This window comes from Propithecus coquereli, unplaced genomic scaffold (genome assembly GCF_000956105.1).
Source record: "Propithecus coquereli isolate 6110/MARCELLA unplaced genomic scaffold, Pcoq_1.0 Scaffold503, whole genome shotgun sequence".
NCBI classification, from domain to species: domain Eukaryota; kingdom Metazoa; phylum Chordata; class Mammalia; order Primates; family Indriidae; genus Propithecus; species Propithecus coquereli.
The window spans coordinates 1,549,299-1,574,224 of NW_012150875.1; the positions used below are offsets into that span (position 1 = coordinate 1,549,299).

Here is a 24,926-nt window from a genome sequence, read left to right on the forward strand (position 1 = left end):
AAGCACCAAACACACACACACAAAAGCAACCCCCCTTTCCCTCACCCCCATTTGTCCTGCTTGGTGGACCCTTTAAAAGATGGTGTCCTTCATGCTCCACTCCTTTCTGCATCTTGACTTGGAGGGACTGGGCATAATGGGGGTGAGGAGATGGAGAAACTTAAGTATCGTCTTCAATTCTGGAAGCTTGAGTGCTATTCTGGTTACTATGACTCTACCAAATTACCCCAGATTCAGTGGTAGAAATCAGCCGTCGGTTATGCTCCTGGATTCTGCGGGTGGGAAATTCGGGCAGAGCATGGCAGGGACAGCTGGTTCTCAGTTGGAAGTCTTCAAGGCTGGAGGCTGGAGTCATCTTGAAGGCTCATTTATTCACACACCAGTGGCTGACGCTGGCTGTTGTCTGGAAGGCCTCAGTTTCTCTCCATGCCGGTTTCTCCACGTGATCACCCCATGTTGGCTCGTTTGTGCGGCGTCACCACATGGCAGCTGCGTTCAGAGGATAAGCGTCCCAGGCATCGAGCCATGTGGAGGCTGCAGCATCTTTTATGACACGACTCAGAAGTCTGCTGCATTCTCCTTTCAGCTGGTCATAAGGCTAGAGGGGGGCAGGGGCAGTATGCAACCCCACCTTTAATGAGAGGAGGGTCATTTGCAGACATGGTTTACATTGACCACAAGTGCCCTGAGAATGAGGAAGGACCCCAGGGCCTCAGACATTTCTGCCTGGGATGCAGATGGGAGAGCCTTCCACGCATGGGCCCGCCAAGGCTCTGAAGGAAACAGGGGCTGCTGGGGAGCCCTTTCCCACGGGGTGCACAGTTGTCCAGTGAATGAACTTGGCCTTTAGGGAGAGGAATCTGACTCTCATTGAAGCTGCTCCAGCTGCGCCGGGGCCATGAGGAAGTCCTGGGCACCTCAGGACCGCTAACCCAGGGTCTTTATTGACTTTGCTCTGGGCCACGGCCCCACCCAGCTGCTCCGAACGCCTGGGAGAGGTAGGGAGACGCCTGCGCCCGTGAGTCACGGGTGTAAAGTACACCTAGCGACTTGGCAAGCAGGCTCTTGTGCAAGGATAAGGTGTCATTAGGCGAACATTGAGAAATGTTTCTTTCCCTTAGACCCTGAGATAATGGATAACAACCTTTAGGCGCAGCCTTTTATCATCTCATATTGCTCATGCGTGGGGGCTGCTACTTTGGGCTGCAGGTCCGAGCCGGCGGGGAGTGCGCGTGGGCGTGTGCGCGCGCGCGCGCGCGTGTGGCCTTCTGCAGCTGGCAGCTGTCTCTGGCCCCCACCCTACCCCACCCCACCCAGCGGCGCCGCCCCCGCCCCTCGCTGTCCTGGGTGCGCCTCCGGCCGCTGTGCTCAGCTCCCCCTACCCTGGGCCTGGGAGGCGACCCCCGGTGCGCCCCGGGTTCAAAGGCCCCGCAGCAGCTCCAGCCCCTCCGGGGGGCGGGGAGGCGAGGGGGGTGGTGCGGGAGCCAGAAAAGCCCGAGCTCACAGCCGGCCAGCCCTGTGCTGGGATGGGCAGCACGCTCTGAAAGTTTGTGACCGCCACAGCCAACTTGTGGCAGGAGCTGGGGACGCAGCGAGCGAGCGGCCGGCCTCGAAGCCCCACAACTGGAGGGCAAGGCAGCTGTGCCCGGTCCCAGTGTCCCTTCGCGGCCAGGAGCCGCCGTCCTCCGGGCCCAGAACTCCCGCGCCTGATCGGGGTTCATGGAGCCAGGGCTGTGGCTCCTTTTGGGGCTCACGGTGACCGCCGCCGCCGCAGGTAAGCGGGCGGGGCACGCGCCTCTCCTGGCGGGAGCGCACACAAAAGGACCCAGGGGTGGGGGGATTGGGGGCGCGGAGAAGGTGTGGGTTGCCGGGAGCAGACTCCTGCCTGAACTCTCCACCCCTGAAGACTCCTGGGGGCGGGCTGGGGGGCAGAAGCGGTGTGCAAGGACTACCCGCGCGGGCTCTGGGGCTTGCAGCCCACACAGGGGCTGGAGACCTGATGCCCAGACCGACTTGGTCAACTTTTCCTGAAGTTGGGAACTTTTCAAAAAGTTTTCCAACTATTCAAAGACTGTGCAAAATGCTTGCAAAGTTTTCAGAAAATGTGCAAAATGCGTGCAAGTTTTCCACGGGTGCAAATCGCTTGCAGACTTTGCAGAGAGTGAAAATAGCTTGCAAGCTTTTCACAAAGTATGCATGTAACTTGCAAACTTTCCAGAAACTGTGCACATAGCTTTGCAAACTTTGCCGAAATTTTGCTTCTCTGACCCCTCCTCTCAGGTGTTTGGGGGTGGCAGGTGTGAGGGGTCTGCACACTCAGCTCAGGAGCCCTCAATCTGCCTCCTGCAGGATTCGTGCGCCCCCAGCCTGGGGATGCTGGCAGGAGCGGCGTGCTCCAGGTGCCTCCTGCAGCCACATCTGAGGGGCACCTTGAAGAGACTGGGGCTGGCCCCGGAGACAGGACTGTGGCTCCTGTCACAGCAGTGCAGGGTTCAAGCCTTGGAAGCCCTGGGCAGGAGCAGGGACCAAGTCAGGCCAGGGAGCAGGCGGCTGAGGAGGGCCCTGAGCACCACCGATTCAGGCGCTGCACGTGCTTCACCTACAAGGACAAGGAGTGTGTCTACTATTGCCACCTGGACATCATCTGGATCAACACTCCTGAGTGAGTCAGCCTTGGGGGTGGGGAACACGGTTCCCGGGCCAGGCCCACCCTCCACATTCCCGGGATGACCTAGCCCCACCCCAGCCCAGCCGGGTCAGCCCAGAGCCTGCCCTGGCACAGCCTTCAGCTCTTGCTGGGGTCTCCTGCCAGCTCAGGTCCCTTCTGCAGGTCAGGGGTGTGACCCCACCCCCTCTGAGGACCTGGCCCAGGAGAAACTCAATCCCAGGTTTGATCTGGTAGAAAGGGGACCCCTCCCTCTGAGTGAAATGAGCTGGCCTGGGGGATTAGATACCTGAGAAGTCTCTTTTCTGACATAGAGGAAGCCCCTAAAGTTCATCTCATGCTGCAGGGGCTAAGTGGGCTCGTACCCCCTGCGGACCCCACCAGGCTCCAAGCAGTTTAAAATTCCTTGAAAGCAGCCTGCTCTCCAGGGAGGCCGAGCGTGGGCTTAGAGCCTGATCGAACCTGCCCAGTAGGGGGAATCCCGCCAGGGCGGGCGCCTTTCCTCCCCTGGGCCTTTCTGGATGCCAAGGCAGGGTGGACGCTGGGCGGCCGCCCATGGGTCTTCCACAGGCTGTCTCCAGATCTGTCTCCTTGCCATGGCTGCGGAGGGCCCCTCCCCAAGTCCTTAAGAACTTTCTCACCATAGGACCTACACAGCACCGGTCCGAATTTGCCTGGGGGCCTGCCCTGCGGTGAAGTAACCCTCTCCCGAGGCCATGTGGAGAGAGTGTGGCTCTGCTGTGGGGAGGCGTGATGGACCCCCCCATTCACTTGTTCGGTGTTTTATGAAACCTGCTGCAGAGCCTTCATCCTGCAAACGGTGTGGAGGGCTTGACCTTGCTCTGGGCAGGGCTTTGCTTTCTGGTTCTCTGAAATCTAGACTTGAGCCAAAGGCCTGGGAACTGTTCCTGGGGGTTCTTAGAATCTCTTGGGACGCCTGCTTGCTCCCTGCTAGTGGGTCTTAGCTGGGAACTCGGGCATGGGGTTGTGAATACAGACCTTTGGCCCAGAAAGGTGACTTTGCCATTCTTTCTGGAGCTGTCTCCATTCATGTCCCTTGGGGTTTCTTTTGTCCCCAAGCCATTAGTAGCCTCTGAGCCCTCTGGGTGGCAGCTTTGGTGGGGCTCACTTACCCACCTGGTTCCATGTCTACCTCAAGAATGAATTGTGAAGGAGGGTAGACCTGAGGGGTCAGATGTCTTTCAAACCAGATGACAAGACCTCTAATCACATCCGGGGTAGGTCTGGAAAGTTACCCCTTTATGCCATGGTGGCGGACAGGGCGGCTTCTCTGCGAGCCTCCTAGAAGCCTGCACAGGGCCCCGAACTCAGGAGGAGGCTGGCTGGGTGTCGTGCTCTGCTGTCGCTGTCTCGAAATTCTTGATACTTTTTGAACCATGGGCTCCATGTTTACGTTTTATCCTGGGTCCCACAGACTCGTAGCTGCCCCTGACAGCTGGGTTTGCTTGCCTGGGCCGTACTTGCCTGTCGTCAGCCCACAGTGGGAGGACGCGGCTCTCCTTGCTTCCTTCCCCTTTGTGGCGAAGATAGAAGTGATGTGTGCTGGGCTATCAGCGATCGCCTTCTCTTCTGAGACAATGATCAGTGTCACCTTTTCTTACAGCCCGTGCCATCCTGACACTTGTCCTTTCTGATTCTTATCCTTCCGGCATCGCGGTCTGACCAAATTAGCCTCACAGCACTGAGGGCAGTGACGGTCCGCAGAGACTGCGTCCTTGTCTTGGCCGGACTCCCAGGCTGTGCTTCTCGGAGGAGGAAGAAGACAGCAACCGAATGAGGGGCCCAGGCCTGGGGTGGGGGTGGCGGGAGGGTTTGGAGACCATTTCAGTTCTTGGCCGGCTCACCAGGCCCCGAGCACTGGCTGGGGAGAGAGCTTCGCTTGAGCCGCGTCCGAGAGGCTCGGCAAACACTCTGCATCTGTTTGAAATTCTGTCTCCTAATTTCGAGTTGTCTCGTACGGCCCAAAATGGATCTTTTGACTTTTTCCAGGACAGGCAACTTGATAACTTTCCCCCTAAAGTCTGATTTACCTCTTCCCTTCTTCCCTCACCCTGCGTCGTTTTAAACACTCGGAAAGAAGGATTAAATCTGGTGTCCGGGCGTTCCGTGAGCTCCTTGGGAAACAAAGATGACAATAGCCAGGCTTGAGTGTTTCGAAATTAGACAAGCAAAATAATTTTTATGAGGAAGATTTCCTGGATGGCTCCCTTCCTCCCTCCCTTCCTTCTTTCCTTCCTTCCTGAAGCTCTGTAGACGTGTAGGTATTTGCTGTCTTTAAAATACCTTGGACAGGACTGCACATCTGAGCAAACGGGCTCTGGCGACAGGGAACGTGGGCTCGGGTGAAATGGAAGAAGGTGAAAAATTTTGAGTTGAGCTAAAAGGGCAGTGGCAGTGGGTGACAAGATCTTCTCCAGCAGTTCTGTCCCCTCCTTCTGCCTCAGCCCGACCTATTGAGTGTCCCTCCCTCATGGCTGTCACCCCCAGTGCTAGCGCACTGACCTCCCTCTCCAGACTTCTTCTCCAGCGTGTGACCTGTCCCCACGGCTGGTTGCTCAGGAGCCCGAAGGAGCCTTGATTCTCACGCCTCAATCGAGAGTCTTGAACTCTAGGAATTTTTCACCTTTTGGTGTCTTTGCCCTGCTGCCCATTTGGTTGCGTGGAGAGAGAATCAGTGCTCCTGCTTTGTCTCTGAGGGACATGTCTCTGAGTACGGTCACTGATGCTACATTTAATGACTTAGGATGCTCAGGGGTGAGGTCGGGAGTTACACTCTGCTTCTCCTCATGCAAAGTCAACTGTTCAGTTGCCTCAGGAGCCCAGTTCCTCTCTTCCATACCTTTCAGTTGGAGGCTCTGAGAGTCTCTAGCTCTGCCGTGGGCTCTTCCACTTTCTCCCATGGGCTTAGTCCATCGGCACCCGGCGTGCAGCGGGGACTCGGTGGGCGTGGGTTGGCTTTCGGTCAGGCCTGCCGCCTGGTTTTTCCTCCTCACCTTTGCTGTTACTGGGGTTCCAGTCCGTAGAGCTTCTCCCACACGTGAGGTCTCTTCCTCCAGGTGTGGGGGTGCTCTTGGGAGGGCCTGCAGATGTGCGTGGACATGTGTATTTTTCTGGGGAACATTGCCCATAATTTCTGTCATATCCTCCAAAAAGTCTGTGGCCCTAAAGAGGAACAAAATTTGTCCCTTGGCAACTGTACTTCTTGTCCCTGTTGAGGTGGCTGAGATCACAGATAATTGATGGGACAGTGTGATTTTCATAAGACCTTCCTGGGCCAGGTTAGGGACCCCAAGCCCCTACAACCCCACCACTGCCAAAAAAAAAAAAACCGAAACCCAAATCAGAGAAAAACACATCCGATCATATTATCATGGAAAATTTGCCAAGAGTAAGATGACAAGGGGACAGGTGGTGAACTAGAGGTCCATAGGCTTGTACTCTTTGGGGCTATTCTCTAGGAGTATACTTGAAAAATGGAGTGTCTGCCAGTTGGGGACTGTATTAGTCAGGGTTGTCCAGAGAGACAGGCCCGTAGGACATGTGTGTGTGCAGGTATGTACGTGTAGGAAGTGCAGTTGCCAAGGGACACATTGGATTCCTCTTTGGGGCTGTGGGCTTTTTGGACGATGTCACAGAGGTTATGGGCAATGTCCCTCAGAAATAAATAGATGGAGAGAGAAGGAGAGCTGTTGAGGAATTAGCTTACACCACTGTGGGGGCCGGCAGTCGGTAGGCCGGAAATCCCAGCAGGTGCTGAGGTTGTAGCCATGAGTCTGAAGGCCTGGGGAGTAGACCTGAGGGGGCAGCATTATCTTCTGGTCAGGGACCTCAGTCTTTTGTGTTAAGGCCTTTAACTGGGTGACCCCTCCTCCCCCCTCCCATTAACTAGGGCCATGTGTTTTGCTCAAAGTCTACTGATTTAAACATTAATCACATCTAAAAAATACTTTCACAGCAACATCTAGCCTGGTGTTTCACCAAACAACTGGGCACCATAGCCTAGATACGTTGACACTTGAAGTTAACCATCGCAGGGTTATCGGTTCTAACCAGATCCTACGACAGGCCGGCCCCATGAAGCTGGCTGGAGGGTGAGCCAGGCCATCGCATGGCCCACTGAGCTGCAGGACACCAGCAAAGAGCCCCACCGTGCTCCTCCCCACCCCAGGAACGGAGAGGACCTGCCATCTGCTAATCTTTCCAAGCACATGTGAGAGATACATGATGATGCTGTGATGGTAACCATGTTTTCCAAACAAAAGTCTGAGCCATATGTGCTGACAAGGAGGAATGTATTTATGTAAAGGGCAGGGCAGAATGTTTGAGACCATGACTATGGTGGAAAATCTGGGCTCTACGATCCCCGTCCGTGGAGAAGACTCCAGAACCCAGGAGCTTGTGTCCTGGCTATGACCCTCTCAGTGGCCTCGAGACAGGAGGTGCCATCACCTCTATGCTGCCTCTCTGAGAGGTGCAGACATCGGTCCAACTCTAGGACATTGCCCTCCAGGGCCTTCTGAGTCCAGTGGTCTGACTCGCTACTCCCGAGATGCCCAGCCTGGTGCCCAGGCTGCTCCAAGCCATGCCACGCTTACTCAGTCCCACAGGAATGACATTTGTTTTAAGTTCTTTTCTTCTCCAAAGAAGTAAAGAGTAAAAAAAAAAAACAAAAAACAAAAAGAAAAGTTAATAAAACCTTTAAACTTGTATTTATTTTAATGTATTCTACTACAAAAAGGCAACATCACCACAGATTCTGGCTTTGCTTTCTGTGTTCTTCAAGAAAGGCATTTTAGCACGTTTTCAAGAAGAGAAATTCCAAATTTTAGAACATCCCAATAAAAACGGTTGGATCTGGACCCCGAATTTCCTTCATACGTAGCACCAGCTGGGTGCCTACCATGTAGTTTTTGGGATCTTGATAAAAGTCAACCTGACCCGTGAGCCACACCTGGTTGTTGGAGATGCAGCTGTTTGAGGCAGAGGGATGGAATCTTTCTGGACAGCAGTTTTGGAAAAGTGTCATGAATAATCTTGAAACTGACGAAAGTGCCGATGGGATGATGGTGATGATGGCGAGTGTCCACAGTGACCACACACCATCTCATGTGATCTGCAGGACAACTCCGTGAGCCAGATGCTATTGTATTCTCTAGTTTACAGGAGGAAACTGAGCCCAAGGAGGCTGAGTCACTTGCCTGAGGTTACAGAGGTTGTAAGTAGGGAACGGACCATCAGCCTGGCTGCTGGGTTCTGGGACCTGCCCTCTAAGCCTCTTCCTGTGGACATTTTCTCAATATGGGCTTCACTGCTGTCCTAAGTCACTTCTGCATGCATTTGCTCAGCACCTTTTTTGTTGAATGCTCCATCTGGGTCAGCCCTTGGTGGCGATCTGGGACCCAGTGATGGATGAAAGAGAGGGTCCCCATTCCTGACAGATTCAGGGTGGTTTTGTTCTTTTTGATAGTGATGATTCTCATATATGTAATTCTTTGTAACAATATGTTTGCCCCTTTGCAAGACTATTTTTTTAGAAATAAGCTAACGCACGAGCAAAGCCCATATCTTTGGTCCATCGCACATGCTGTTTTATTCTGGAGATACAGTACTGGCTTGCTGAGAACACTTCCTTTAGCTTCCTGAGCCCTTGCTGGTCTCTCAGTAGGAAAGAGGAGCTTGTTGAGTGTGTGCTCCTAGCAAGCCAGGTTGGTCCTGCTGTCAGAGATGCTGAATGGAGGGCTGTATGTCTGAGGGAGAGGGAGAGAGACTCACAGGCCACGTGCTCTGTTCCTGGCGTGGGAGTTTACTGTTCCTGGCTGCTGCACCACGAGCCCTGATCTGTCTTCTTGCTGCTTGGTACAGTCACTGGGCCTGGGCAGAGATGGGAGACAGGTCCGCTCAAATCCATCCCTTCTTGCAGACCTGGCTTCACACTGATCTCACCCTTTGGTTCAGAGTGTCATGGCGTTTATAGAGAAACGCAAAAGGTTCCCTCTTGCCAGTGGACCCTTCGTCCAAATCCCCACCTAGAGGAGGAACAGATTGACCTGTGGTGGTTAAGAGCTCAGCCTCTGGCCTTAAATGCCTGGGCTGGAATCCTAGACTTACCACTTAGGAGATGTCACCTCTGAGCCTCAGTCTCCCCATCTGTAGAGTGGGGGAATGGACAGTACTGTGTGAGGAAAGGTGTCGGCAGGATGAACTGAGAAAGCACATGGGGAGTGGTTAGCACAATGCCTAGAATCTCGTCAACACTCTACGTCCTGAAGACAAGACGATGGCCGTAATGATAAAAATACACCCTCCAGCCCTGCAGAAACCTTTTCCCGGCCAGAGCCTGTCCTCCCGTCATATCCCACCACCCTGGTCTGCCTCAGCCCCTGGAGTGCCCTGGAGCAGGCCTGCACCCTGTGCACACCTCAGTGCCCGATGACACCAGGGCGGCCATTAGCATCCAGTTAGCATCTTGCCCGGCTGCCTCTGCTGCTCATAAGCAGCTTGATGAAGACACTTGTGGCCAAAGGTTGTTCCGGGCTGGGCTGAGATGTAGCCCTTTCTGCCCTTCCTTTCTGGTCTCCCAGGGCTTCCCTCTCGCCTTGCCAGCGGCTGGGAGGCTGGAAGAGTGGGGCGAGGCACTCCCTGAGGGCGCTGGCGGGGGCTCCCCCTGTGGAGTGGGAGGTGCGGTAGCGACTCAGGGCAATTCACGGGTTTCGGTTCAGGACAATTTGGATGATCTGTTTAGAACCTCTTTGTGAGACACCTACGGTGAAACCTTGGCCAGCGGCCTGCTATCTTTTGTTCTGACACGGAGGAACGAATGTCCAGCAGAGGGGATATGATGCCGTGTAATTTGCAGCTGAGGACCCCATGGGGCCCCGGGACCCTCATTTCTGATCTCACCCGGCATTGCCCAGGACCTGAAGTAGGTGTCAGAGACTGGGAGTCACCAGGAAATACTATGGACATCAGTTTATAAAAAATAATTCATGATGTGCTTTTGAGGACATGTGAAAGAAGGTGACAAGTTGACATCGGACAGACTAAATGTGACCCTGAGCTCAGGCTTCTGACAACTCGTGGCTTTATGGATTTTCTTCCCTCGCGTGACATTTCCATCCCCTCCTTGGAAATCTGGCACACTTTTTGATGCCAGTTTTGAGTTGCAGGAGCATATTTCTCAGAACATTTGATAGCAAGATACTTCTTTAAAATTGGAGGGCCCTGGGGCTAAATTTCTGAGTTTGTTGGAAAGTTTGGCTCCCACGGGGACCTTTCTGCTGGGTTCGCATGGGCCGAAAGCCCCTTCTCTGTCCCAGAGTCAGCGTAAGGAGGCGCGTTGCCCTGGAACAGACGCGGCTCAGCCGTGCTGCTGCCCGTCTCTGCTCTAGAGGGGGGATGTGAGGCTGGCTGGGAGGCAGTTTGATTTGTAGCAAGAAAACTTGGTACAAAGAGGTTGTGACCCTGAGTGACCCCAAGGGAGAATTTGGATTTCTGCTGGATGAAAGGGCCCGCTGCTAGGAACTTGGCTTTAAATCTGAAGGAGGATGAAAGGCTCTGAGGCGTCTAGTGCGGTTTGTTCCTGCGAGAATTTAAAACAAAGGAAGCTGGGAGGCAAACAATGACTTTTCAGCTCTCCCTCGGTGCTGGAACCGCAGCATCTCGACATGCCCAATGGAGAGCCGCGGAGAAGGGGCCGTTTCATACCTTGAGGTGATCCTGGCCAAGCACCACTCGGCTTCTGAGTGTATGGGAGATGGCTTGGCCTCGTTTCACATAGAAAGTGACCAGCTCTCAGCCCACGTCATGTTTCAGTTGAAAACGGAGAGTTCCTTAAAATGGGAAACACACAGATACACGCACACACGCACACGCACACTTTGCCCCCTTTGCAACAGGAATCAGTTGTACTCAGAAGGAAAATAGGTCCAGAGCACGCTGAGTGCGGTGGAAGATGGCCGCGACACGTGTGAGTGGCTTGTCCACACAGTTTTGGGTGCCCCTAAATCCCAGCGCACCCACCCAGTCTTCTAAGTATAGGCGGTCAGGACAAGGCCTCTGGGGGCCCTTCTCATCTGCCCCAGCATAGCGGCTTAGGGCAGCCAAGAGCTTTTGGGGAACGCGGGGACTGTCAAAGGCCTGGAGGCCAAGGCCGCCTCTCTTTTATGGCCCTCCCAGGACAGGCTTGGCAGGAGGTCGTCAGAAACAGGGACTCTGGATGGAGCTGCCAGGGAGTGCTGTGCAGTAATTTACAAACCAGAAACAGATTCGTTCCACACCAGTCGATGAGAAGGGTGCGGAGACAGGCAGAGACGGCCCACTGGTGGCGGTTCCGCCCCACAGCCTGGGGAGTGTGAAACAGCTTTGCCGAAAGTCGGAAGCAAGTAAAGGAGAAAACAGAGGTGTGTGTATCTTTTCTGGATTCTTAGGAATCTGATTTCCACGGGTTTCTTGCAGGGGCTAGAGTAGGGTGAGTACAAACTTTTAGGAGGCACCAAAACTCAGTGGGGAAAAATAAGTAAAATATAATGCAATAGTTTCAGAAAATTAAAATGAGTGCAAAAAATTCATAATCCACAAAATATCATTATTTTTACTAAACACACGATGTGAGTTTGCTTAGCGTGCCTCACCCTAACCCCAGCCCTGGCGTCCTGTTTGAGAGGAAAGCCTGTATTTCTAACAGGGACTCAAGTCACCTTCATTTGAGGCACATGACTAATCTGTGGGAGCTACCAAAAGGGCATTACACAAGGGCACAATAATTAGGGTAGGTGGGAAGTGACAGTCTCTCTACTGCTGCTGTGACGGGGAGCGTACGTCTCGTTCACAGAGATCTTTTCCATTGTTAACGTGGCATCTCCTGAAAATTAGCAAGGGTGTCTCCTCTTGCTTTGTGTGGATTTTTTTGTGTGACAGTGTCAGCATTTTTTAAATCCCTCTGCAAATACCCCCATCCTTACACACCTACCTGCTCCCCGTTCCCCGCCCCCCGTTTCTACTGCTGGGTCTATTTTGAGCTCCATCTGTCTGCAACTCTGCATAAAGTTATAATGAGGCCATGTCAGACAGACGGGGGCTCCTCCTGCCTGCATTCGACCTGGAACTCGCTGGGGTCACGGGGGGTGGGGAGAGAAACTCTAGCCCAACTCATCTGATGCATTTGGGTTGAACCAGGTGGAGGGGAAACCAGCTCGTCTGTGGGATTCCATAGATGGCTTCGTTCCCTGCGTATTGGAGGAGTTTAACACTTTTTTTTGTTTAGCTGTAACTCTCGAAAATGCCACACCACCCAACAAAAACAGAGGGACTTTTCCGTTGTTCTCCTTTCCTTTGAGCCCTGGTGCTTCCCTGAAATACCCTTGGGAGCACGTGGGCCTGTGTTGGGGCAGGAGTAGGGCTGTGTTCTGCTGAGCTGATGGGCTGGCAAGTTCTGTGGCTTTGAGGTTATTTTTAAGCTCGGCCGTACGGTAACAGGCCATGGAAGAGTGTAAACAGTCTGGGCTAAAGCTAAGTACTGTTGGTGAGATCCTGGGAGCCTCTCAGCTTGGGTGGGGCAGGGGACCCCGCGTTGAGTTGTGGTTTTATTGCCAGAGCGAAGGTCTGGGGCCTTCTCCAGTGACCGAGCTGTCTGGGGGTGCTCAGGGGATGGTGAGGGGATTTGAGCATCTCTGGGTGGAACTTGGAGCTAGATGGACCTTGGAGAAACCCAGCCGCCCTTCCGTTTCTCATGCCCAGAGGGAGGCGCCCACCCGGGGGCTCTCTGAGTGAGTGACCATAAACCTGGGTCTGTGGGCCCGGTGACACCTCTGCCGTGGACTCTGCTGCCCCGACTCGTGCAGTCCGCTCAGACCACCATGGTGCTTCTGTGGCCTGCAGGAGTTACTATCAAGACGTGGTTCTTCCACTGGAAGTAATCTAGAGGCTTTTCTCTGTCTGGGAAAAGCCCTCACAGATGGGCTGATTGAGAACAAAATATGTAGAAATCCATTGAGTCAGCCCAGAATTTCGTACATTTGGGACATTGGGTATGGCTTAGAGGTGACGGTGAATTTAGACCTCATTCCTTCCTTCCTCCATTCATGGAACAGAATTTCCTACTGGGATACTGGGTCATTACTGAGCACCCGTCTGAGCAGACACGGTGCGAGCTGCCCCGGTGGAGAGGCAAGCGAGGCAGACGCAACCCGTGCCTCCAGCTAGAGTCCTGCCCTTGCTGAGGTCGGGGGACCGTGGGAGGGCCAGACCCCGTCTCTCGAATGAGACACGGGGGAAGCTGCGCCTGCAATGCAGAAGTAATGACCCTCGTTCTTAGGTCCGATTGGTAGGGGCTAGTGCTCAATAGTCTCTTTTGAAAATGTATGTGATACTGTTAAAATTCTCAAACAGCCAAATCCTGGATAATCCCAAAGGTTTTGGGAGGGGGATAGAGTGTCTTTTTAAAACGTTAACAATCAACCCACAGCTCCTTGCTCACTGCTTTGATATTTCCAAATACTCTGGAGCCACCGGCCCTTAATGAGGGCTGCAGGAGATGGACGCTCCACCGCGGGAGGGCAGGATGCGCAGTCTGCCCTGGCTTCGTCCGGCTTTGATGTTCTACAGCAGAAGTAAAGCTGCAAATTGCCAGTTCACTGCTCCAATGTGTGTGAAGCATAAGGTTTGTATCATGTTCTTTAGAACAAGAGAGCACATGTCGGGAGAGGGGGTCCCACTGGCCTGGCTTACGTCACCTGACCACCCCTCAGGTGGGGGAAGCTGAGGCACTTTGACTGACAGTCCCACAGGGACCTCACACAACGGGAGAGGGATAATTCCCTGAAGGAAAGATGGAAGACTGGATTCTCGGAGACAGAAACAACCGCCGCTGGCCTCTGGCTCTAGATAATTTCTTCTCAAGTCCTTTGAGAGCAGGCGCCGTATTCCTGATCTGCGCCAGCGTTTCCCTTGCCTCTGTGCTCTCACACGTGGCGGTGCCAGTAGGGGTTTGTCAGAGTGAAAAGGCCACTGTCATCGGCCTTTAAATATTCAACCACTTCCTATAGTGACTTCCTTCTGTCTTACTCATTAGAGCAAAGTTCTAGCTAGTGAAGGTTGCAAAGATAGCAAATGAAGGTGGTTGACATTTCCCTCCTTGCCCAGGAAGACCTTTCTAAGCTTAAGAAAGCTGGCGAGTGGTGCCTTCGAAGGAGGGCATTGAACAAAATCTGAAGTTGAGCTGTAGCTGGGAAGCATGTGAGGTTGTCCCTTCAGAGAATGGCGGGAGGTGGTATCCAATGACTGCCGGTGCCTGGCGGCTGGGGGCTGCCTCCTGACTGTCTGCCAGCGGGAAACAGTTGTTTCTCCTTCCCGTGGTCACAGGACGAGTCAACACAGCCTCGCCTTCTGTACAATACGTCCCTTGGGCCTGAAGGCAATAATGCCTATTCTTTCCCATTTCAGAAGGAAAACTGTCAGCCAGGGAAGTAAATAGATCATCAACTTGTCATGTATTCTAAGTGTGAAGTCAACATGTTCTGTTCGTTGGGAAGATGCCCAGCCAGAACTTGAGGTTTTTAAATTGCAATAACAATTAAATTTATGAGGAGAAAAATAGTATCAAGTACTAATTTTGTTAATGTGTCATATGACCTGTCTGGCTTTGCTTTATGGCACAAGCCACTAACTAGATCAGGAGTTGTAAACTCAGGTGCTCCTGAGGGCCAGACAAGTAACAAACATGCTAGGGAAGGAGAGGTGCAAAGCTATTGGGAGTGGTGGGGACTGGGGCAAAATGGAGTTCTTATGCTTAGTCTCTGACATCACTGGTTGGCTGCTTGTTGGAATGTGGAGCTGCTGTTAGCACAACTTCCAGTTATTCAAGAGAAGCTGGAAATGGGGATGTTTATGTGAAATTTCCAGATTTAATAAAAAATTTTATTGAGTGGACAAACCTGACAAAAATGCCAATTTGCTAACCTCGGTACTAGATTAAGACTTTGTGTATGTGCGGCCCCTCGTCTACCTCTTTCATGACGTTCACCCCAGTCTAGTCCATTGCTTGTATGTTGGAAAGCATTGAGCAAATATTTGTTGAATGCTATTCAAAGCGGGCAAAATTGAAAACTGGGTTTTTGATAGGAGATGACAGCTTGATAAACTTTCCTGAGAACTTTTGAATTTGGTCAGTGAAGTTCCTTTTGCTGTTTCTCAGCTGGCGTTTGTGAATATCTGTATCTCTTCTTTAAACTGCAGGTATAGGAGCCAGTTTCCTGATCAGAAAGATGGAGATTGTCAATTCATTTATGAAAAGGCAACACAGAAATTAAAAACAGATTTTTTTTAAAAGCCAGATTTCCTTATCTAAAAACTTCTTGTGCAGAGAAATAAAGTGCTTTCAATGTGATGCTGCAGGTGAAGAATGAATATGGGAGATTTGGGAGTTTAATATTTAATAATATTTACATACGACATTTGGGAAATGTGAAAAATAAGAAACGCCGTGGTAAATAAGATTCTGCTATCACCATATCAATCAAATAATGAATGTTCTGAATACATAAGTTGGGGGACAGCTTATTATGCAGACACACACAGCACTAGACGTTGCATATGTAGGTGTGCTGGAGGGCATTTCGTTTTTTCTAAGAGTGTCTGGGTTAATCGATCTCCTTCTCTTTTGTGTGGAGCTCTGTGTTATACCTGAAACTTTCACAGATGGAAGAGCTGCCAAATTTTACAAAGAATTGCATTCTCTAAACCCTATGGTAGAACAGTAGGCTAAAAAAGCTGGGCAGAGCCTGCTGGCCAAAGGCTCCCAGTCAACTTAACTTCATTTTCCTGGTTCCACCATTAGATCCTTCCTGTACACCATTCAGGAAATAGCCAGTGACAAAGCACAGTACAACTGAAATACAAGTGCTTGTTAGATGGGCAGTGCTGAATCATGGACCTGCCAAAAGGAGGTGTCATAAAGGATGCATGGCTGTGTCTTATGGCCTCTGGTTCCTTATTTCCTGTTGTTGTTGCTTAGTCATGTATCTCAAGTGCAGGCCTGGTAGATGGACTTTCCTGCCTGACACAACTCGCTTGACTTTCCAGACCATATATATAACAGCAGTAGCTACCATTCGTTTACTGCTAACTCTTTGCTAAGTATTTTCCATGCACTGTCTCATTTGATTTATCCAACAACCCTTTTGTCAAACAGGAAACTGTTGGGAGGGCAGAGTGAGTAAGTATCATGCAAGTGCTTTACAGTGCGATCATAGCATTACCAGGTAATCTCTCTCTGTGCTCTGTGTACCTTGCACATACCGGTGTATATTGGCTTGTCATTTTTCCTTTATCTGTTTTTTTTTCTTTATCTGTTTTCAAGCTCCAATAGCACATAAGCTCCGGAAGGCATGGACACACATATGCCTTTCAGCGTCACCATCACACTTAAATTGATACTAAGTATACAGTAGATGCTTAACAAATGCAGGAGAATCTTTGTAATGATTTTGTGGTTATTGAACTCTTTAGAGTGGAAAGAATCTAGTCTTGCTGGACTAGAATGATCTCACGATTAACTGCCAGTTGCTCGATCAATAGTCCATTTGCCCATCCTTGTGCTAGATCCGTGGCAGGTGAAAAAGAAGCAAAACCCTGCCTTCTACCCTTAAGGAGCTGGTGTTTTCTCTTAGAGCTAAGTAAGAGGCACCCCCAAGCTGGGCCTCCACGCCTCCTCTGGCTATATCCCCCACCCCACTGTAAGGAGTCTGTGGGACTAAAAGCCACATATGTCATCTTCTAGACTGCATTGCAGGTGTTCAGGGTCCTGGAGTCCCCTACTCAAGAAGTCCCCAAGCCCACTTCTAGGCCTGTGCAGGTGTCTTCCAGGGTCTGCACTCAGGGACAAAGTAAGGCTTCAGGTACATATCCCTAGGCCTGCATGCTGGCAGCTGCTTGTGGGGCTGGGAATGGAAGGAGCTTGGGGGTGCAGCCTGGGGCATCTACATGGGAGGCCCCCTCATCTACATGGATGAGGCCCCCTTGGTATGGGCTGGTGCAGGGTGGAAGAGAAGGTACTGAACCTTCTTGGGCTCCCACATTCCAATATGGAACTCCAAGGAGCCCCAGAATTCTAAATTGAAGCCTGGACTTCCAAGGTGTCTCAAAGCCACATTTGTCCAGGTAGGGGGATAGAACTCTTTCATTTGAAAGATTATCAGATTGATTTAAAGCTTTAAATTTTTCAGACCTATGGGAGGTGGACCTCCATTTTGAACTCTTGTTTCAGACTCTACAGATGTTATGATAGGTAGCTCATCTGTAGCGTGATTTTGAGCCCTGGGTCATCCCCCCCACCCCAGCCAGCCAGCAGAGTGCACATGTTAAAGGCCTGGGGCTTGGTGAGGGGGTCTCTATCCTCGGTTACGCATCTCTGTAAACATCCTTTGAAATTGCACCTGGCTGCTGGGAGCGTGCTAAGCCTGTCTCTATTAACAAATACCAAGTTGCCTTGTTTCCTTACTTAAAACACTTTAGAGTGTTTTTGCTCAAGTTGAGTGGCTCTACATGCGCGAAGGCATAATCAGCTGACAGCAATTTCAAAATTGCAGGTCTTGCTGTTGATGGAAAAATGGGAGCGTTGTTATTCCTTGTATGTAATTTTCACCAAGAAATGGGGGACTGGATTTAATGTCAACACTTAGAGATTTAATGTGGCCCTATTACTGGAAAAATACACCGTTAGCCAAATCCTACCTCACAACAATGTCTGTGTTGTCTTGCTCCCTCCCCACCCCCAACCATTTCCCTTCCTGGGGACAACAGGGGCTGCCCAGAGGCTCAGCTCAGAGCAGGACTGGACCCCGCTTTCTTTCCCCGTGTTACGACACGGGCCGCTCAACGGCTGGGCCCACCTCTGCCAGGAGGGAACCCACCCTGCGCTGTTTCTCAGGAGCCTGGCTGGGGAGGACGGGAGAGGAGAACAGAGGCGAAGACTAGGGCTGGGTCGGGTCTTCAGCTGTCTGTCTCCAGCCCAGCCAGGGGGAAGGCTCGCTCCCAGCGTCTGGTCACTGTGGGGTGTCCCACCCAATTTGCCCTTACCACCTCAAAAGGGCTCCATGGTATGTGTTTCAAATGAAAAGCAATTCAATTTTATTTTATTTTAAACACACAGAAAGCATGTCAGACTCCTTTTGAGGTGGATAATTGGTAATATTCCATGAGGTTTGTAGAACCCAAGGTGGTTAATCTTTGGGGACTCACAGGAATACCAAGACTTATTGGAAAAATAGCTTTGGCCACATAAGTTTCCCCTAGTTATTAGTAATTTGTCCCTCGAATCATGTTAAGTAAAATTAATGAATTAAACATCTGTTTTTAACTTTTTCCCACTGAGCTGCCTAGCAGGCTCCTCCCTTCTCCGAGAGTGGTGGTTTAGACGTGCTCAAGCGTAAGAACCAGATTTCATGTGCCTCGCTCTGAATGCACTGTCACCCTTCCCTCAACGCCAACCATAAACGAAATTGGAAAACAGTTTCAGACTTTTTCTTTATAATTAGACTTTCCCCAGGGCCAGCCTGGCCCTCGCTGTATCGCCAGGGCAGTGGTGATGGCTCTCAGAGGGCGCAGAGGGTCACTTCTGATGTTTGTCTCTTTCAAAAAGCATCTTTCAGAGGCCAAGAGAGGCCAGGATGCTTCTCTAATGACAGTAATTGCATTCGTTGTGTTCTCATCAGCGCGAACTGCAAGGCCTGTTGTGCACACAGAGGAAACTCGGTTCAAGGCAGAGGGGCCAGGGATGGCCTCAGGCTGCCGGGTGAGGTGGGTGGTCCGGTGAGGACACAGACCGGGACCAGCATGGGGGCCAGCGCAGATGTTCTTGCTACAGGAAGAAAAACCTGGGCAGGGTGCTCCCATTGTTTTGAATTATTTCTTGGCTTTTCACTGGGGTAGATGGAGGCACAGGTGGCCCTTTCAGAGCTGAGGAGCAAAACCTGCCCCGGGAGGAAGCCAGGCCTAGCCATGGTTTGGTCTTGGAAAGACGAGAACCTCACACGTGTGCACGGGTGGGGCCAGCGCAGGGGTGAGTCTGAGGACCTCGCATGTGCGTGCACACACGCCCGGGCGTCCGCTCGGCTCCCTAGAGGACTGGCTGCTGCCAGTCGACCAGCGACCCCAGGCGCTCCGTGTCCTTCCATGCCTTCGGCCCCAACCCGCTTCCTGGGGAGTGGGGGGAAGCAGGGGGTGCACAGTTCACTCCAAAGCCTTCCTAAGACCCAGAGCTTCATGGGGAGCGGGTGAGCACTGTTCCAGAGACCTCTCCAGCCCCGCCTGTGGGTGCCCAGGCCCAGGACCCTGTGCATGCTCACCTGACATCACTCTATGCTTTGCAGACAGACCGTGCCCTATGGACTGTCCAACTACAGAGGAAGCTTCCGGGACAAAAGGTCCGTGGAACTGTTTCGGGGGAGCTGGCAGCCATCGAAGCATACACCCTTGCGCTGTGCTTGTGTGGGGAGAGATGACAAGGCCTGTGTACACTTTTGCACCCAAACCCTGGATGTCAGCAGGTACGACACCTCCAGTTCCGCTCTTTTGCAGACACTAACTACCCTACCCCACCCTGGGGCAAGGCCAAACCAGGGGCTTCTGAAGGAGGCTGCAGGACGGATCAGCTGCGTCGTGGCCCCTGTGGTCCTCTGAACCAGGAAAAGGAGGTGCTGAGCCCAGAGAAGATCTGGGGCATCCGCTCCAGGAGGGCAGGTGGTGCAGTGGCTCCACCCCCTCGCTGCCTTTCGGACAGAGGCCACGCCATGGCCACAGTTGTGTCTGGTCTGCAGACATGTTTCTTCTGGCTTGCGCAGCACTTTGCAAAAATATGAATAAGTTGTCAACAATTTAAAGATTAAAGAATTAACCCCTCGACAAATGCATATTTTTAGCTTCTTCAGAAACAGCACATGGGACCATCTGGTCTCACTGCCCTGCATTCCTCCCCGGCCGCTACAGGCTGGAACTGGGTGGGGTCCACTCATGTGTGAGCGAGACACGCGATGTCCATTCACCTGTGTTGCTCATTTCTCCTACTTTGTGGCTCCCAGAGGCCCTGAGTTTGAGACCCTGTGGTCTGTTCAGCCGCTTTCGAGAAGCTTGTAAATCGTGTCTAGCGGAATGAATGAGCAGACCCCAGACAGGACCCGGGGGGCTGTTGAAACCGGTCTTCACTTAACAGGTATTCCTGTTAATTCTCCTCACTCCTTTTTTTCCTAACTTTGGGCCAAAACTCGTCAACCCAGCCAGGCCGAGTTTTAAAACCTTTCTTTAAAAACCTTTCTCGGAGCAGGCGTGGGTGGGATGCCACCGGCTCCCTGACGCGACAAAAGGCGCATAAACAGAAGTCCGAACAGGCAGGCGCGTAGCACTCAGGATCCCGGAACTTGCTGTCTGCAAAACCCTGTGTTAACTGCCTTTTTCTTTCCTGCTTCTGGGCTTTTTAACATCCGACGGGTAACTGAGTAGACGCTGTACTGCGGTGGAAAGCCACCCACCGAGCGCTCAGCCTTCGGAAACCGTGCTCGAGACGTGATCCCTGGGGAATGCGCTAATGTGCTCATTGGTGGGGAAGAGGAAGTCGTAATTTGACACTGAAAAACCAGCCACATGGAAACGCAGGTGGATTAATTAAAACCAACTCTCTCCCCACAGCAATTCGAGGACAGCAGAGAAACCAGACAAAGAAGAGGAAGAGGAGGCGAGAGGTGCCACCAGAGGCCCGAGACGGAGGAGGGAAGATGTGACGCATCGTTCCTCCAGGGGTTAGGGTGTCTTGAGGGGGTGGCATCTGTCTGGTTGGGGCCACTACACCCACAGCGGACCGTGCGTTTTGGTCAAACATCTCTGGGGCCAGAGCAGGCTAAAGCTGTGGACAGCCATTGCCACTTCCCTGGCCCTGGCCAGCCTGCCCGCGTTCCAGGAGCTGGCCCTCGCACCCCTCAGAGCCCCGGGGTAGCGATGTCCAGCCTGAGCTTTGCTGGGCCTGGACAAAGCCGGCTGACCGCAGAGCCCCTGCAGGCTGGTCTACCCAGGCTCTCATTCTGCCTCTGCTTCCGTAGCAACATGTGTTCTTGACGCCCCCAGAATCATTTTGTCTCAATGGCTGATTCTGGACAGAGGTGAATGACAATGGCTCGGCAGCAGCTCCCCCAAGTTCCCCAATTCCTTTTATTATTTTTTTTTAACCCGCTTGTCTTTTTTGGGTGAGACATCATGACGGCTTCCTGCAGCCAAACTGGGTTTATTTGTCATTCTATCAATCAGAAATCGTTATTAATGACTCACCTGCACATCTGCAATGGCATGGTGATTTATGTTCATAATAACAGCCTGGAGGTGGCTTGGGTCCCTACAGGGACTGATCAAGGGAAGATTGAACCATGCGCGGCAGACAGGAGGCTTTCCAAATCGGTGGCAGATCGCTCCCAGCAGTCCGGAGAGGGATCTGTCAGCATCCGTAATGAAAGTGGAGAGGGAGGAGGTGGGCCGAAGCGGCGGAGAGAGATCCCCGGAGAGCCTGAGTCAGACCCCAGCTGGTCCCCACTTTGCCTCTTTATTCTTTTTCCTCTTTCTCTCTTCCTCACCCCAAACCAAAACTCCTCTCAGCAAGGACGCGATGTGATTAAACCCATCCATCCATCGCGCCATTTGTTTATTCACTTATGCATTCATTCAGCGAAGATTTGTGGCGCACCTGCTACCTGCTGGGCACTGTTCTAGATGCTGGGGACATGGCAGGGAACAAGACGAAGGGTCTGCCTTACACAGCTTAAATAGTGGGGGCAGCAGGCAGCAAACAAATACGCAAAATATGGTGAGCTGCGCAGAGGAGAGCAGGAAAGCCTGGCAGGGGTGGGAGGTGTGGGGCGGCTGCAGTTTGCTGTGGGGGGCGACAGGGACAGTCTCACCAGCCAGGCGACCTGAGGGAAGGAGGGGTGATCTATAGGGAGCAGTGAGGGAAGGGGGGTTCCGGCAGGGGAAACAGTATGTGCAAAGGCCCTGAAGAGGTGTGTTTGGGGAACAGCCGGCCAGGGAGCCCTGCGCGGGAAAAGCATACAGATGTTCCAAAGATGAAATCGGTGGCCCAGGTTTCCCCCTGGGGCCTGGAAAGGTGGTTCTTCCAGGTCTCTACGATTCATGTGACGCTCTTATAAGAAGCTATACTTGGGAGGAAAACATCTTTTATGAAGCCAAGGTGCTTGCTCTCTTGCAAGATTCCAGTTAGTAATTCTCGGATTCACGTTCTCAGAGAGGAAGCCGCCTCCAGCCTTTGCTCGTGATAACCAGAGGTGGGGCCAGGCTGCGGGGGTGCTGCCCTCTTCACACCCTCCCAGTCAGAGGGTAGGCTGGAATTGCCGGGAAGCTCCGGCGGGAGAGTACATGCCCATCAGGGAACGGCAGAGAAGCAGCGGGAAGAGGTCCCCTTTCTCTACTTTGTAGAGCTGTTCTTTCCTCACATGCTTGTTTTTTCCTTTGCCCCCTTACTGCGAGACAGGGTGAAGTCAAGGACAGACAAAGCAAGTAGGCTTTAGACCTCCACCATCCAAAGCTCGTGCCCAGCAGGGGACGTCACTGTCGCTCACCTGCCCGCCCAGCTGCCTTTTGGGAAGGAGCCCCGTCGGAGAACCGGCCTGCGGTGTCCTGTTCTCGGGAGGCTTCAGCGATTGCTTGTACACAGTTCAAATTTCCTCCTCTTTCAGGACAAGGAGTGAATTTGCCTGGGGCAGAAAACCCACCCTTAGAGTCCCCACTTCACAATACCCCCCTACTCCAAGAATGTCCAAAGCCAAATGACCCCAGTTTCCCTAATGGGTAAAATGATCCCAGATGTGCCCTGGGGCATGACGCCCACGGCTCCGGTCACACGCAGGAAATTGTTTTTGGAGAGGCATGGCAAGTTGGAAAGCCACTTACTGGCTTTTGACGTGACTTCTCTTACAGAGTAAGTGGACTCCAAGCTAACTCTTTGCAAATGTAAACACACGTCCATCTTGTTACAGAAGCAAAGTGCCCGTGTGGCAGAAGCACGCCGGCCTCCCTGTCCCCACCGGGACGGGCGCGGTGAGAGTTGGTGAGGCCGCGAGGCAGAGAAATTTTCAGCTGTGTTTTATACCCACCAAAAGAATGTATCTCAAATAAATAAATAAATAAATAGGGAAGAAGAAAAAGAAAAAAGAAACCTTGATGTTTGTTACAAGAAAAAGAGAAAGTTCATATCTGCTGGCTTTGAACTCTGGGGCATGCATGCAACATAGAGCTTGTGCTTGGAAACCTGACCTTTTGTGTCCTTTGTAGACACCAGGCCCGTGCACTCCAGCGTTCTGAGGCCTCCTTTGCAGGAAGCCGCTGGCTGTACAGGCAGCCCCAGCTCAAGGCTATTAGGTTGAATATTTGCTTTCATGAATACATGTGGATCTTTGGGGAATGGCTGCAAAATGAGCCACGAACACAAATTCTTTGTAAATTATGTAAATTCCTATTTATCTATATAATTGGCAACAACTGGGAATTGTAACGCCTGACAGTTCAAAATCTCTTTCAGCTGCGCTCTTCCTGCCGCGCTGCGCTTACGTGTGTGGAAATGCGACTCTGCCATGGAAGGTCGCCTGTGCGGGGGCGAGGCTGCCACCTCCCACCTGGCAGCAGAGGGAGGAGAGCGTGCCCAGGCGCCGCACGGAGAGGTTGAAGATGGTGTACGATGGAATGTTGGCCTTGACCAAGTGTTAAATTCTCTATGAGCATTTCGTAAATTATTACAAGTGCAAAAGTGAGTATCTATCACGAGGAAATGAAAGCGACCGATTTGCTGGCAGAGTTTGTACAGTTTAGAGAAGCGATTATTTATTGTGAAACCAGTCTCTACTTCAACTCCTTTATGTGGATTCGTTCAAAGGAAAGTCACTGTGTATGTAGATAGACAGATTTTAAATTGTGTTCTCAATCCAGTCTTACATTTCTTAGCGCTTGAATTACATTTCTAAAACGCATACGCACTGTTTGGCACTGCGGCAAGGTGGTATCTCAGAGAGAAATTCATTCATTGTGCAAATGCTCAGAAAATACTAACTGTCAAAAGCATAATAAAAACCTCAAAGTTTGCTCCGATTTGTGGCTTTTTTCCTTGCCATTGTTACATGTGTGGGTTGCACGTCAACTTTCCGTGGGCCTGTGGAGAGGACAGGAGGGAGTGATGTTTCTGGAAGCAGAGTCCATCTAAAGTGAATTATGGTGTGAGATGGGGGCGCCCGAATATTAAGGACGGATCCGGGTTTGGGGACCACGCCAAGAAAATAAAACATTCAAGGCAGCCAGGAAGAGGGAGATTATGGGAGAGAGCTGGCTCCTCCCCGGGGGCCCACTGTGCCTTCCCTGCGGTGCAGAGGTTCCTGCCGGGCGCTGACGGATGCCGCTGCAGGACGCAGGGCAGAGCGCACTGGGTGGCGACTCAGAGTCCTTGAGAATTAGGAGCCAGAAGCGACCACAACTGCCACATTTTAAGACTTTAAGACTTACTTACAAGACCTTTATGGGGCTCGAGGGTGTTAGGAAGGAGGGGGGGAGTTCCTCATTTTCTTTCTCTTCCCTTCCTACCTCCCCCTGCACCCCCTGCTTTTGAATCAAGAATTGGTGACCCTCAGAGGCAGGGAACCGGACAGAGACCTAGCGGAACAGCACAGAGAAACACAGTATTCCGAGTAGGTTTGACCACTGTCTAATCTGAGAAAACCAAGAGCCTCTTGTTTTAATTAAACTCATTTTGGAAAGTTTTGACTTCGATGAACAGAGAGAGTGGGGTACTCATTTATTCTGCAGGATGTGAGGTACGCCCAGCAGGGCCCTCGAGGTGCTCAGAGGGCCTGGGTCCCAGAGCCCCGGTCCCAGAGCCCTTCAGGACCCCGCCAAGACCCAGAGCGGAGGATAGCAGAGGGTTCCAGGAGCTGTAGGCATTCTGAGTCCCAGATGCGGCAGACTTTGCTGGCATCTGGGTCCATGGAGCTGTGGGCAGGACCAGCTACAGAGATTGCAGGGCCCCTGGCTCAAAAGGGACAAGAATTTCAAGACTGTGACAGCAGAGCCTTAAACCACAAGGGGCCCTTCTGAGCATGGCCCCATTCCCCGGCCGGGCTGCCTGCTAATGAAGCCCAGTAGAAAGGGCCATTGGGTCTGGAGACCTGGCTTTGTCACCGTCTCCTTTAGGGGACTCAGCCTTGAATTC

General features: G+C 52.1%; 1 protein-coding gene across 3 annotated transcripts; it reads left to right on the forward strand.

Annotated features, from left to right (window-relative positions):
* The first annotated feature begins 1,359 nt into the window (after window positions 1-1,359).
* Window positions 1,360-22,242, forward strand: EDN3 (endothelin 3). 3 transcript variants are annotated; one of them, XM_012656489.1, is made up of 5 exons: window positions 1,360-1,774; window positions 2,350-2,662; window positions 19,051-19,227; window positions 20,363-20,450; window positions 22,213-22,242. In XM_012656489.1, exons 1-5 carry the CDS (start codon window positions 1,720-1,722, stop codon window positions 22,240-22,242), a joined length of 663 nt encoding a protein of 220 aa, XP_012511943.1. In that variant the 5' UTR covers window positions 1,360-1,719. The 3 variants fall into 3 exon arrangements, with proteins under 3 accessions (XP_012511943.1, XP_012511944.1, XP_012511945.1); XM_012656490.1 differs by having other exon boundaries at window positions 20,363-20,415; window positions 22,213-22,235; XM_012656491.1 differs by lacking the exon at window positions 20,363-20,450 and having other exon boundaries at window positions 22,206-22,242.
* The last annotated feature ends 2,684 nt before the right edge of the window (window positions 22,243-24,926 follow it).

Coding starts and splice junctions, on each gene's coding strand:
- EDN3 (XM_012656489.1), top strand. CDS start 1,720: ATGGAGCCAGGGCTGTGGCTCCTTTTGGGGCTCACGGTGACCGCCGCC. Junction 2,663..19,050: donor ATCTGGATCAACACTCCTGA/GTGAGTCAGCCT, acceptor TATGCTTTGCAG/ACAGACCGTGCCCTATGGAC. Junction 19,228..20,362: donor CAAACCCTGGATGTCAGCAG/GTACGACACCTC, acceptor CTCTCCCCACAG/CAATTCGAGGACAGCAGAGA.